This window comes from Mesoplodon densirostris, chromosome 4, assembly GCF_025265405.1.
Source record: "Mesoplodon densirostris isolate mMesDen1 chromosome 4, mMesDen1 primary haplotype, whole genome shotgun sequence".
Classification (NCBI taxonomy): domain Eukaryota; kingdom Metazoa; phylum Chordata; class Mammalia; order Artiodactyla; family Ziphiidae; genus Mesoplodon; species Mesoplodon densirostris.
Genome location: NC_082664.1, coordinates 176345737 through 176359086, shown reverse-complemented (window position 1 = coordinate 176359086; position 13350 = coordinate 176345737). Strand labels below are relative to the sequence as shown.

Below are 13350 nucleotides of genomic sequence, written 5' to 3'. Positions count from 1 at the left end.
AATGGACACTTACCATTGGTTAAAATGAAATATCAGTAAATACCCACGGTGCTCCCCCTGCTGCAGCTTGAAGGGCACTGTGGGGTTCCTCTGGGGGCTCACAGCAGGCTAGGGCCAGGCTGGACGGTTCAGGGCCGGGGTTCCCTGGCTCTGTGCACGGCTGGGTTGGTGATACCAGCTTGCGAAAGGGATTAATATTCACAGAACGCTTTAGGGGTAAACCCTGCAGGGTAAGTAAAATTGGTTATGATGGTATTAAACGATTCTGGGGATTGACACGGGGAGGGGTGTTGCTCTTATTTTGATGGTCAGAGCTACAAAGAGCAGGTTTTTCTTTCCCCACGCGCAAACGTTCTGTATTAGGCCAGATTATTTCTCCCGAAAGAAGATGCATGAATAATCAAACTGAACTCTGTCCCAGAGGAAAAGTCAAAAGGGAGTAGACGAGGTGACAAGGTTACATACTGCGGATGATACAACCGAGATAGTAGTTTGAAATCAAGTCTGAAGTCAGTCGGGTCAAATTTTTAGCCCAGTTGGGTTACGAAGACTGAGAGACGAAAATTCTTTCTAAACACTTGGGTGTGGGATTCGGGGGGCAGAAAGGAATGGAGGCAGGATAGAGGGGCAGAATTACACTTCAGGCAAACAGTATGACGGTCTGGTAGTAAAGACGGAGACTGAGTAAAACAGGTTTTACTGTTGAGCTGCGTTCAGTTCCTACAGGATGTACATAAACGTGCTGGTCCTTTGAGGCTGACATGGTTAATGGTCAGTGTGGTGGGAAATGATGTAGTTACTGTACACAAGCACTGGCAAGCTCTTTATATATCCCTATTTCTTTAAAGCAAATTAAGATGAAATATGAAACCCCTGGTCTGATATAAAGCCCCTATTGGATTCTTTGGATACGTATAAGAAACTGCCTGTTTAGCCAGAAGTCTGGTGAAAACACCTACGTCAGACTTTGTTGTGAGACAGGTGGGTTTTTTAAATTTGATCATATGCAGGTGAGTGTTGAAACCGTTCAAATTCCAAGTTGTTTTCATTCGGTATTAGTTTAGTTCTACATATAGCAAACCCCATCCAGGTGCTATCAGATGACCAGTTACTGCTTAATTAACTAGGTGTAAAGTTTTACATATACATTAATGTCAATAGTTTATTACAAGTCGTGTAAAATGGACTCTAGTTTAATAATGGGGAAGAAAGGATTAGGTTGCTCCTGAAACTGATTTGTAGAGCATGTAAAATGATTTTACTGGATTCTGTTCAACTGTAATCAATGACAAAGATGTATGTTGTAGACAAAGTTGCAGAATTAAAAAGAAATCTGCTTTTAATTTATTCTTTTTGTATTAAGAATTTGTATAGTACCTTTACATTTTGCAAAACAGTGTTGTCAACACTTATTAAAGCATTTTCAAAATGAAAAGATCTCAGTCGCCTCTTGGACATTCTGTTTGTTTCTAAGTGATAAACACGCATGCTCCGGGGATCTGTCATTCAGTTGCCTGCGCCCCATCAGTCTCCTTTTTTAAAGTCAGTCTATATAGATGATATTCTCAGTGGCTTACTCCATGATGTAGACAAGCTTGGTTTGTTTAGTAGAGGCTAATTCCCTCTTATTCTAGTTTCCTTTTTTAATTATACAAAGATAATATATTCTTAGTTACGTATTCCTCCTTCTGCAAAAAGGATCTGAGATGAGAGGTCAGCCTTTGTTAAGATGCTCTTTTAGTATCTGTATCACTGCTCGTGACAAACAGTTACCTGTGTGCAGTATGTGCTAGGCTGGGTACTGTTCCCACAGAACAGTGCCACGTGGAAGAAACACCGAGGGCATCTGGGCTCTGGAGGTCGGCGTCCTTAGTCTCTGTCCCCTGTGGTCCCTGGTTCTGTGTAGGACAAAAAGGGCCAACTGGGGAGACAGGCAGGAAGCTCAGGCTCTTTACTACCACTGCTGTTTGTACCACAGCTCACACTCTTGTCACCCACCCTCTAAATCCTATCACCAAAGCAACAGCCCGCTAGGCCTGCAGGTACAAAAAGCCCACACTGATGGGCAAATCAGTGACTGGCTTACTTCAGTGGAGCTTTTGCTGCAACTACATCCCTGGCCCCCTTAACCCACACTGCATCTCTTCACTAGCATGAAACTAGAAGTCTGGCAGCCAAGAGCATCCCAGGATGGAAAGCCTTGCTGAAGCATTTGCCACCGGTGTGGGTTAACCCCTGCCAAAAATGGAAACAAGCCATTGAGAACTTGAAGCACATCTGGAAGCAAGCCCATCAGGACAGCATCTTATACTTCCTAAGCCTGTCCTTGGCAAAGCAACGAGGGCCTCTGTACCAAGGTGATCAACACTGATCGCAAACAAACAGGATCTTGTTAAGGCTTTTCCAAGTAAATATGTCGCCGCTCAGGAAAGAAATCTGTCTCCTATTAAGCTCTATCACGTGAAAGCAGCTGGCCCACAGGATGCTGGGACATTCCCGTTTCTTTCCCACTCCTTCTTACCTTTCACCACCCATACACACACACACGCACACACGCACACAAGCACACACACGCGCACTCCCCTTACGTTGTGTCAACAAGGCAATTCCAAACTCATTATTTTGGTTATTAGAGAACACAGTAAATACCTGATTGCCGTAGAAAGCACTAGAAATAGCCAGGCCTCTCCTTCCTCACTCCCAGAATACCAGTTCAAAAAGGCTGAAACACGAAATTCTCTCCAAAAAGAGGAATATCAGAGAACCCCTGATGTGGGCCAGCAAGCAGGCAGGGGCCCACTGTTGAAGCCAGTCATTCACTCCATACTGTGTGATGGGTCCAGGTCCTCAAAACCTTACATTCTCGTGGACTAAACAAACAGGCACACGACCACGACATAAGGGGAAATGAGGTCACCAGCATTAAACAGACAGAAGGAAGAGAGTAAAATGAGCCCCATGGATAAGAGGTCAGCAAGTGTGTAAATGGGATCTCTCCCTCATCTCTCGTTCGAGGAGCTGCCTGGTCAAAGAGATGGCAGAGAAAAGGTGAAAGGACGTGCAGAGGTATAACCTCTCTGCCTTGCACAAACTCACACCCCCAGCCTAGTCAGCATCTGTTCAGGTAACAGCTGAAGGACCTGGGTTGCAATTCAGGAATATAAACAGCGAGCAGGTTAGCTGATAGGGCCCGTGTGTGTGCAATTGCACCGAGATTTTTTTTAAATCAGAAAACCCCATTTTTCGCTCCATACATTTTTATCCCCACAGAAGAGTAGGCTCCTTTTGTTTTTCACTCATTCATGCATTTTCTATCAAACCCCCTCCAATCATGCTTCCATTCCTCCCACTCTACCAAAACGACTCTTGTCAAGGTCAAGGATGCCTCCCCACAAGGCCAAATCCGATGGTTAATCCTGTTCGCGTGCTATGTGACTTACCAGTAGCAGTGGGCACAGCTGGTCCCTGTCGCGTCCTCCATGGAAAGAAACACTCTTGCCGCTGGAATCCAGGACAGCGCGTCCTCCAGGTTTTCCTCCTTATCACAGTCAGGGCTCCTCCCACCAATCTCCTTGAGGGTTTTCTTCATCTGCCCGAAGGTCTGGGCGCCAGAGTGCCCCAGAGCTCAGTTCAAGGCCTCCTCTTTACCATCCACAGTCACTTCCTGTAGCTCTCATCTTGTCCATGGTTTTAAGGTCTTATGCCGAGGACACCTGTGTTTCTCCCTGTACCCTGGGCCTCAGCTCTAAAACTGGTACAACCCTCCAGCCCACTCAACAGCTCCACATGGATGTCTAACGTGCTAACACGTCCAGAACTGAATTTCTGACATTCCCTCCAAACCTGCTCCATTAATGACCTTCCTCAGCTGAGTTAGAGGCAACTCCAATCTTCCAGGGCTCAGGCCAAAACCCCTGGAATCAACCATGATGACTTTCTTTCTTATCTCATGGTCAACCAAATGGATGTGAAATCCCTGCCCTTAGAAGTTATATATTCTCCTGGGAGTAGAAGCGGGGGTTGGGGGGAATGAAAGCAAAGTACATGGCACATTAGAAGATGTGTCCTGAGGACAGTATTGGGTAAGCAATGTCGGTCAGCGGAAGATCTAGCCCATGACAGGAGGGGCAACACCTTCTCCTCCACGTGAGGTAAGAACAGGTGGTGAGCGTGGGAAACAGACCTGAAGCTTTGCCTCCATACTCAACCCGGTGTGAGAAAAGATAGGTGAGGCCGTCCTCCAGGTGAGACAGGAGAGGAGGACAGGGTCGGGCTGGAGCAGTCACAGGTGAGAACAGCCCCGTGAGGAGAGGAGGTGGAGAACGCCCTCCAGGCGTCACCTGGGGCCCAGGTGACACCGGACGCTTGGCGTGTGAACTCCCTCCGGTGGCACCGGCTGGTGGGCGCGGGAGGGAACGTGCCAGGCCTGGGCTGTGCAGTGCAGTATGGCCGGAGGGCGGCAGGGCGGGAGAGTAGACGGTCCTGGTGATGAAGTGAAGCGGTGACAATGGGATCTAGACGGACTACACAGAAAAGCCAAGCCAAGCAGGTGACGATGAAGCAGCAGTGAGTGGAAGAATGCGTGGACAGGTGGTCTTGGAGAGACTGAGGAAGAGCAGAGTGGGAAGGAAGGAGAGAGGCACGCGGACAGGACCGCACGGCCGGACAGGAGGTGAGAGGCCCGTTTCTCCATCCTCTTAGCTCTCTGCGCTTGGGGTGAATCCCAGGATCTAGGACCAAAGGCCACGCGTGCCAGTGGGAAGCCAATTTGAGCTGGGGGTTCCGGAAGAGGACCCGGCCTCATTCCCCCTCGCGCAGGAGCTGCAAACCCGGCTGCCTGTTCAATCAGGAGGCCAAGACCACGCCAGTTATTTTAACAGAAAGGGTTGAATATCAAGGGTTGTTAACAGGGTACTGAAGAGGTGACAGAGGTGATAACCAAGGGAAGCAGCCGGCACCCTTAGGGCTGGGAAACAGAGAAGGGACTTTGAAAACCGAGAAGCTGAAGGAGGCACCCCGCGGAGCTGGGAGTCAAACCTCTGAGGCGTGGACACCGCGCAGCTAGTACCAGTGCCTCGGGACTTGGCAGGACCTCACGGAGCCGGGATTCAAATGCCTGAAAGGGGCACCGGGCTGACGGCGCTGCAATTTTCGAGGCAAAGCTGGTTCTATGAAAGTGTGGCAATCCTGCGAGCCAGGACCACCTCCTCCAAGAATGAACTGTCACTGCTGGGCTGCGACCCGCGGCTGGGCCACCACCGTCAGGGACGGGAAGCAAACATCGAGGAACAGGCCCCTCCTTCCCTCCTCGGGGTTCCCATCTCCCGTGTGCCCCACCATCGGTGAACCCAACAAAAAGCCAGTCAGCAAAGGAGAAATGTGGTTTGCAGGGTCTCATCCCAAAGCAGGGTGTGGCAGGTGCCGTGGGAGAGGCAAACACCATTTTTTATAATTTTGCAAAAAACACATGTACCCTTTCGGCCCACGTTAGCGTAATGTGAATTACTGTTCTAGAAGGGACCGTGGTAATAACAGGTGGAAGCATATCAAGATACTTTCCCCCGGGACTTCCCTGGTGGCGCAGTGGTTAAAAATCCACCTGCCGATGCAGGGGACACGGGTTCCAGCCCTGGTCTGGGAAGATCCCACATGCCGCGAAACAACTAAGCCCGTGCACCACAACCACTGAGCCTGCACTCTAGAGCCCGCGTGCACAACTACTGAAGCCCACGTGCCTAGGGCCCGTGCTCTGCAATGAAAAGCCACCGCGATGAGAAGCCCGCGCACGAGAAGTAGCCCCCACTCGCCGCAACTAGAGAAAGCCCACGCACAGCAACGAAGACCCAACGCAGCCAAAGATAAATTATTTTTTAAAAAAAGATACTCTCCCCCAAAATGAAAGCACAATCGTGCATTTTCTCAAACACCTTTCACATCCGTAGAGGTATTCACGAGTTTATTCCTCTCAAAGTCATTTCTAAGTCTAATGGAGATTTGGCAGTAACACAAGAGAACAAGAGCTAGATGCCTCTGTCCAACGGAGCGACAAGAATCTCCACCACAGGCCAGACCTCTGTCTGCTCTGAAACCTGGCTGTCCCTGAATTGCCTTTAACGTCCGTTTCGTTCATGGCTTTTCTGCAGTTGAAATGACCTGGTGCCGATATCCAGAGCTCATTCCCGCGAACAGTTACACTTACGTGTATCATAGTAGGACGTGGACGTGGCAGAGTCAGGTCTTGCTCCCGCTGGGGTAGACACACTTGCTACACGCCTCAATGGTTCTGAAAGCTGAGAAATCTGAGTAACGTGTATATTACTTAGGGACTGAATTCTGCAGAATATATGGAAACACAACGGCAGGAGCTTACCCAATACTGTCCTCACAGAACGTGAGGCCCAGAGGAAGGCAGCTGTGATGGTTAATTTTATGGGTCAACTTGATTGCGACCCGGGTGCCCAGATGTCTGGTTAAACGTTACTCTGGGTGTATCTGTGAGGGTGTTAGTGGATGAGATGAACATCTGAATCGGTGGACTGAGTAGAATACTGCTCTCCAGTGTGGATGGGCCTCATCCAATCTGTCGAGGGCCTGAACAGAACAAGACGTGGGGTAAGGGAGAAGCTGCTCTCTGCCTGACCGTGGAGCTGGAACGCTGGTCCTCTCCCTCCCTCAAAGTGGGACTTCCCATAGGCTCTCCTGGATCTCCAGCCTTTGGATTCAGACTGGAATTTATACCACTGGCTCTCCTGTTTGCAGGCAGCAGATCATGGGACTTCTCAGCCTCCATCATCAAAGGAATCAACTCCATATATACAATCTCCTTGTAGGTCTGTTTCTCTGGAGAACCCTGACTAATACAGTGGTTCAAGGTTTGAACAGTGATGCCCATGATGCCATTAAAGAACTGACTCCACCATCTTTAGCATGGGTCTCCCACCGTCAAGACTGCAGGATGGATGCAAAGCACTGAAGCATCATGACCACTTTTTAGGAAAGAAGAGAGAAAGGGCAACATTTTTGTTAACTAAGTCTATCTCTCTTTTTTTTTTTCTTTTTTAGAAAAGCAACAGGTTTCCTGGAAGTCCCACCCAAAAGACTTCTATCCATATTTATTGGCAGAACCTGTCACAAAACCAGCTCTAACTTTAAAGGGTCCTAGGAGAGCAAGTAGCTTTTACTGTGCTCACTGCAGCTCTGCACAAAGTAGGGCTCTGTTGGTAAAGGAGAGGAGAATGAAAACAGGATAAGCAGCTGGCCGTGTCCACACCATACATATACGGCCCATAAACTTGCAGACCTAAAGAAGAAAAAAACAAACCAAGTCTTAATGAAATAGTAATCTAATAAAACTGTAAAGTTTGACAAAAATACAAAAACTCACACGATTTCCTCCTCTCAAATCCCACACTCAGGCATGCCACTATGAAAAGATTATGTTATTTAAGATTCACATGATTTGATTTTTATAAAATCTGTCTGGCAAAGATAGCTGACAAAGGTTATGCCTGAGCTAGTTACAAGATTATTTGCCCTATGCATAGAAAACCCTGCATAAAGGCAAGCCACAGGGTGGGAGAAGTATTTGTAATATATATATCTAACATAGGACTCATAGCCAGACTATATAAAGAACTATAAGTCAGTAAAGAAAAGGCTGGGAAGTCAACAGATAAAAGTGGACAAAAATAAATCTTGAACACAAACTTCCCAAAAGACAAAATCCAATGGCCATTCAGTACGTATGAAAAATGCTTGACTTTACTTGTCCTCAGTGAAATGCAAAGTAAAACCACAAAGTGACACACCATGTTAACCCACCAGAAGAGCTGAAGTGGAAATGACAGAGCACATACCAGGGGAGGCTCGGATGTGGGGCCCCTGGACCCCTCAAATCCTGCACATGGGATGGTAACCTGGCACAACCGCTTTGGAAACCTCTTCAACGATAGTGAGTACACGCATATCCTGTGCCCCAGAAATTTCTCAGCTTCGTATATACCCTACAGAAATTTATACTCACCAAAAAATGCATGTACAACATTCATACACAAACTGGAAACAACTCATATGTCTATCAAGAGTAGAAGTGGAGAGAGCAGTGAGAATGAAAGAAGCACACAGACACACAAGGATGAATATCAGAAACTGTAAGTTGAGACAAAGAAATAAAATGTAAAAGGAGTCACGTATAACTGACCTCATCTATAAATGGGCAAATTAAAAAACAAGCAAACTCCTTTTTATGGTTGAGTAATATTCCATTGTATCTACGTACCACATCCTCTTTTTCCATTTGTCTGTCAATGGGCATTTAGGTTGCTTCCATGACCTGGCTATTGTAAAATAGTGCTGCAGTGAACACTGGGGTGCATGTGTCTTTTTGAATTATGGTTTTCTCAGGGTATATGCCCAGGAGTGGGACTGCTGGGTCATATGATAATTCTATTTTTAGTTTCTTAAGGCACCTCCATACTGTTCTCCATAGTGGCTATATCAATTTACATTCCCACCAACAGTGCAAGAGGGTTCCCTTTTCTCCACACCCTCTCCAGCATTCATTGTTTGTAGATTTTCTGATGATGCCCATTCTAACTGGTGTGAGGTGATACCTCACTGTAGTTTTGATTTGCATTCCTCTAATAATTAGTGATGTTGAGCAGCTTTTCATGTGCTTCTTGGCCATCTGTATGTCTTCTTTGGTGAAATGCCTGTTTAGGTCTTCTGCCCATTTTTTGCTTGGGTTGTTTTTTTTGATACTGAGCTTCATGAGCTGCTTGTATATATTTTGGAGATTAATCCTTTGTCAGTTGCTTCATTTGCAAATATTTTCTCCCACTCTGAGGGTTGTCTTTGCGTCTTGTTTACGGTTTCCTTTGCTGTGCAAAAGCTTTTAAGTTTCATTAGGTCCCATTTGTTTACTTTTGTTTTTATTTCCATTACTCTTGGAGGTGGATCAAAAAAGATCTTGCTGTGATTTATGTCAGAGAGTGTTCTTCCGATGTTTTCCTCTACGAGTTTTATAGTGTCCAGTCTTACATTTAGGTCTCTAATCCATTTTGAGTTTATTTTTGTGCATGGTGTTAGGGAATGTTCTAATTTCATTCTTTTACATGTAGCTGTCCAGTTTTCCCAGCACCACTTACTGAAGAAACTGTCTTTTCTCCATTGTATATTCTTGCCTCCTCTGTCATAGATTAGTTGACCATAGGTGCATGGGTTTATCTCTGGGCTTTCTATCCTGTTCCATTGATGTTTGTAGAGACGTGGATGGACCTAGAGACTGTCATACAGAGTGAAGTCAGTCAGAAAGAGAAAAACAAATATCGTATATTAATGCATATATGTGGAACCTAGAAAAACGGTACAGATGAACCGGTTTGCAGGTTAGAAATTGAGACACAGATGTAGAGAACAAACGTATGGACACCAAGGGGGGAAAGTGGGGGGGCAGGGTGGGGGGTGGGTGGGATGAATTGGGAGATTGGGATTGACATGTATACACTAATATGTATAAAATAGATAACTAATAAGAACCTGCTGTATAAAAAATAAATTAAAAAAACAAAACAAGCAAACTAACTCATTCAGGGAATGACCACTAATGGGTACCAGGTTTCTCTTTGGGGTGATGAAAATGTCCTGATGAAAATCAGGACCATGGCTCTGACTAGAATGAAGCGTGAAGAGATTTCTGGGGCATTAATAACATTATCTTTCCTGACTTGGATGCTAGTTACTTTGGGAGATGTTCACTTTGAAAAAAGTTATATGGTATTCTGATTTATGCTCTTTTCTGTATATGTTACATTTCAATAAAAAATTTACAATAAAGGAAATGTAATCTAGCCCTGAGTCTTGGGAAATAATCTTCAAAGGGCTAAACAAACCCTCAACAGGTAACTGATTAATAATACCTGACTCCTGGTATCTCTGCCCCAATCCTAACTCATGCTTTTAAACAACCTCTTATTTATTTTATAATATCTTATTTATTCTTGCTGTACACAATATACAGCCAGCCCAAGGTTGTACCTATCTTTACTGCCAAATTTCTTACAGAAGGATTATATGAGGCTTGTCCTGGTGCTTCTTCTATGGACACGTCTCCCCATTTGAAACCTAAGAATTATTACTTCAAAAGTATTTAACATTTGAAGTACTCGAGGTTTTATCATCTGCTAAATTTCACATTAACCTTGAGAACTAAGTGTTCTCCCTCTTTGTATTAAAACAATAAAAAAGAAGTAGAGTCCTGTTGCCCTGAATTTATCCACCAGGTGATTTCCTTCCATAACTCTGATAACTCCTTTTTTTTTTTTTTTATTGTACGCAGGCCTCTCTCACTGCTGTGGCCTCTTCCGTCGCAGAGCCCAGGCTCCGGACGCGCAGGCCCAGCGGCCATGACTCACGGGCCCAGCCGCTCCGTGGCATGTGGGATCTTCCCGGACCGGGGCACGAACCCATGTCCCCTGCATTGGCAGGCGGACCCCCAGCCACTGCGCCACCAGGGAAGCCCTGATAACTCCTTTTAATCCGTGGCTTTCAAACTGCTGGTCACAACATATTAATGAGCTGTGAGCCACTTTAGAGGGTCACAACCAGCATGTTTTTTTTTTTAAATAAGAAACACAACAGAAAAGAAAACATAAGAACGTACCGCACATGGTATGGTCAGTGCTTTTGTTACACGTGCATATACGCAAAGAATACTGGGTCTCCACACACTTGTTATTGTCATCTGTGAGTTGTGGTCAAAACGTTTCAAAGCTACAACTTTAATCCTCCCACTTCACAGGATGGCAGAATCTCGAAACCAGGCTCCGACGACAACACTCATGGCTTACGATGTCTCCTAAGCCTCCGGGGAAGGGCAGCTGGAGAGCAAAGGCAATTTGGTTTTGGCAAGTTGTAAAATCTGGGCGTGCAGAGGGCAAGGAGAGCCGTCCACGCCAGTGACTGGACTGTGGTGGCAGGAAGCTCGGTGACAGCATCTGTGATCACCAACGATGCTCAGAAAGCGGCTCAAACCTTCTTAGCTGCCCTCCGTGGTCAAAGGAATGTGTTCACCTTGAATGCTGTGAGAAGGCGGACAATTATTTCAAAGCTGGTGCTTAAGGACAGAGAGGAGAGACTAAACAAGAGGAAGTGGCCTAGTTAAACAGAGTAACCATTACCATCAGCACAAGGATTAGTTTGGACAAGCTGTGTAAGAGTTTGTGGGAAAATAAGTAAATAATCAATGCTTTCATAATAAACTGTTTTGGGAAATATAAAAAACATTTTTTTTAAATGAGCGTGGTTCCAGAATCTTGAATGGGCTCTGCTCACATCACAGCTGCCGCCGCCCACACTGCATTCCCCTAGTTGGTCCACACCACCAGAACTTATTTTTAAATTTCAAAAGATTTTAAGGTTACTGTTAACCATTCCAGGACTACTGCACAGTTATAACTCAGCCAATCCAACTGCAGAGTCTGTGATGAAAACCAGTTGCCGTGATGGTGTTCCCACAGCGACCCTCCGGGGCCTGGAGCTGGCTCCTGACTCTCGACAGCTGGCAACCCTTACATACACCTGCCATGAGAAAGTGCTTTCAGTTCAAGCCTCCCAATGTGACGCCATACCATGAATTTCTATGGGACAGACATTCTTCCAGGGGCTCCACACACGAGGATGGGGAGGAGGGAGGCATGACCCACCAAGTTACGCTCTTGGAGATATTTGCACAAAGGAAATGGCCGCAGCTCAACCCAAGCTCCCCTTTCACTGAATCTGCCCCACTTAGCTCTACTACCCTTCTAGGTCCAGAAGCACTAAAGGGGGTTATTGCAGGGCTGCAAAGGAGCCAGTGATAGGAACCCCCCGAGTTCAAAGCTACCAAACACTTTCTTTCATATAAAAAGACAATTGTATTTCTACAGTATTTACTGGTGTCAAATCCCGGGACAATCTAAAGGGCTAGAGTGGGTCAGGAGATCAGCAGAAGGAAAAACTTAACATTAAGAAGTCGCACCACTATCAACCCTATTTTCTATTCCTCCAAATTCTTCCTGAGAGTTCAGAGTCACAGCGCACCCTAAATGGTGTTGCTAGTGGCAGCTGCCTTCCTCGCTCTGGTCTCTCGGGACTCCTCCTCCTTCCTACAAGATCAGGAACATCCTTTCTCTCTCCCCGCTGTGTGTCAATTGTCTTTGGCCTCAGCCTTCTTTTCCTAGTTTTCCCCAAAGGCTAGAATCACAGCCATGACCTCCAGACTGCCGCAGCCCCGTGCTGCAGTGCTGAAAAATACTGCTCAGTCTTTGCTGTTGGCAAGAACACTCCTAAGAAAAGCAGTATTTACTTCTGAGGGAAAACCAGTGTTTCACTAAATATGAGTCTAGAAAGACACGACTCCTTTGGAAAGGAGTCTGAGCAGGTGGGAGATAGAAAGGGAAAAATATACTTAGTTCGGGATTGTGACTAATTTTAAAAGACAGGCCTTTATTGTTTTAGAAATAGCTAAAAAATAGAAATATGCAGCATCTGGTGAACTAAATTTTCATGATTTGGACACTGAGAGAGGTCATTTTTTAACACACCCCCATGATATCTGCAATCCTCTTAAGATCTTTCACCTCAGGGAAACGGAAGACTTTTCCACAAGATCTATGTCTTTCAACCTAAGCCCAAAATGACCAACATTCACAGCACTGCAGAATACAGTACAACTCTTTTTTCTAACCATCTATCCACACTGATCAGTTTTAGAAGATACTGGTGTCACATGACGCAGTTTCTTCTTTGTGGTGGAATATTAACTAACAGCAAATGGGAAGACAACACGAAATTAGCTGACTACCACGCTGACTGGGAATTAAAAAGAAGTGACCTGGGGAGTGTTCGTTCAACAATATTTATAAACAAGTCCTATACAACAAGACTACATGAGAGAAGTCTAGACTGTTGTCATATCTTATGAAAGTCTGTCTCTTATTTGCTCTAGTAAGCTCTCTTCGGTTGTAATTTAATAAGAAGAAACGGTTTCTAAAGTAGGCAATGGGGCTTCCCTGGTGGCGCAGTGGTTGAGAGTCCGCCTGCCGATGCAGGGGACACGGGTTCATGCCCCGGTCCGGGAAGATCCCACATGCCGCGGAGCGGCTGGGCCCGTGAGCCGTGGCCGCTGGGCCTGCGCGTCCGGAGCCTGTGCTCCGCAGTGGGAGAGGCCACAGCAGTGAGAGGCCCGCATACCGCAAAAAAAAAAATAAAAAAATAAAAAAAAAATAAAGTAGGCAAGGAACCCTGATTCAATTTAGGACAGCAGGCCTCAGCCACCATCACACACATGACCAGCGGACACGATCAGCCAGG

At 46.0% G+C, this 13350-nt stretch overlaps 1 protein-coding gene across 1 annotated transcript in view; it reads left to right on the top strand.

Moving 5' to 3' along the window:
* Positions 1–11216, top strand: part of FRMD4A (FERM domain containing 4A) — a 346032-nt gene extending 334816 nt beyond the window's left edge. Inside the window, exon 23 of the mRNA XM_060097751.1 lies at positions 10799–11216. Within this exon, the coding sequence (XP_059953734.1) occupies positions 10799–10859 (61 nt within the window). The 3' untranslated portion in view covers positions 10860–11216. The remainder of the gene's footprint in view (positions 1–10798) is intronic.
* Positions 11217–13350: the final 2134 nt, after the last annotated feature.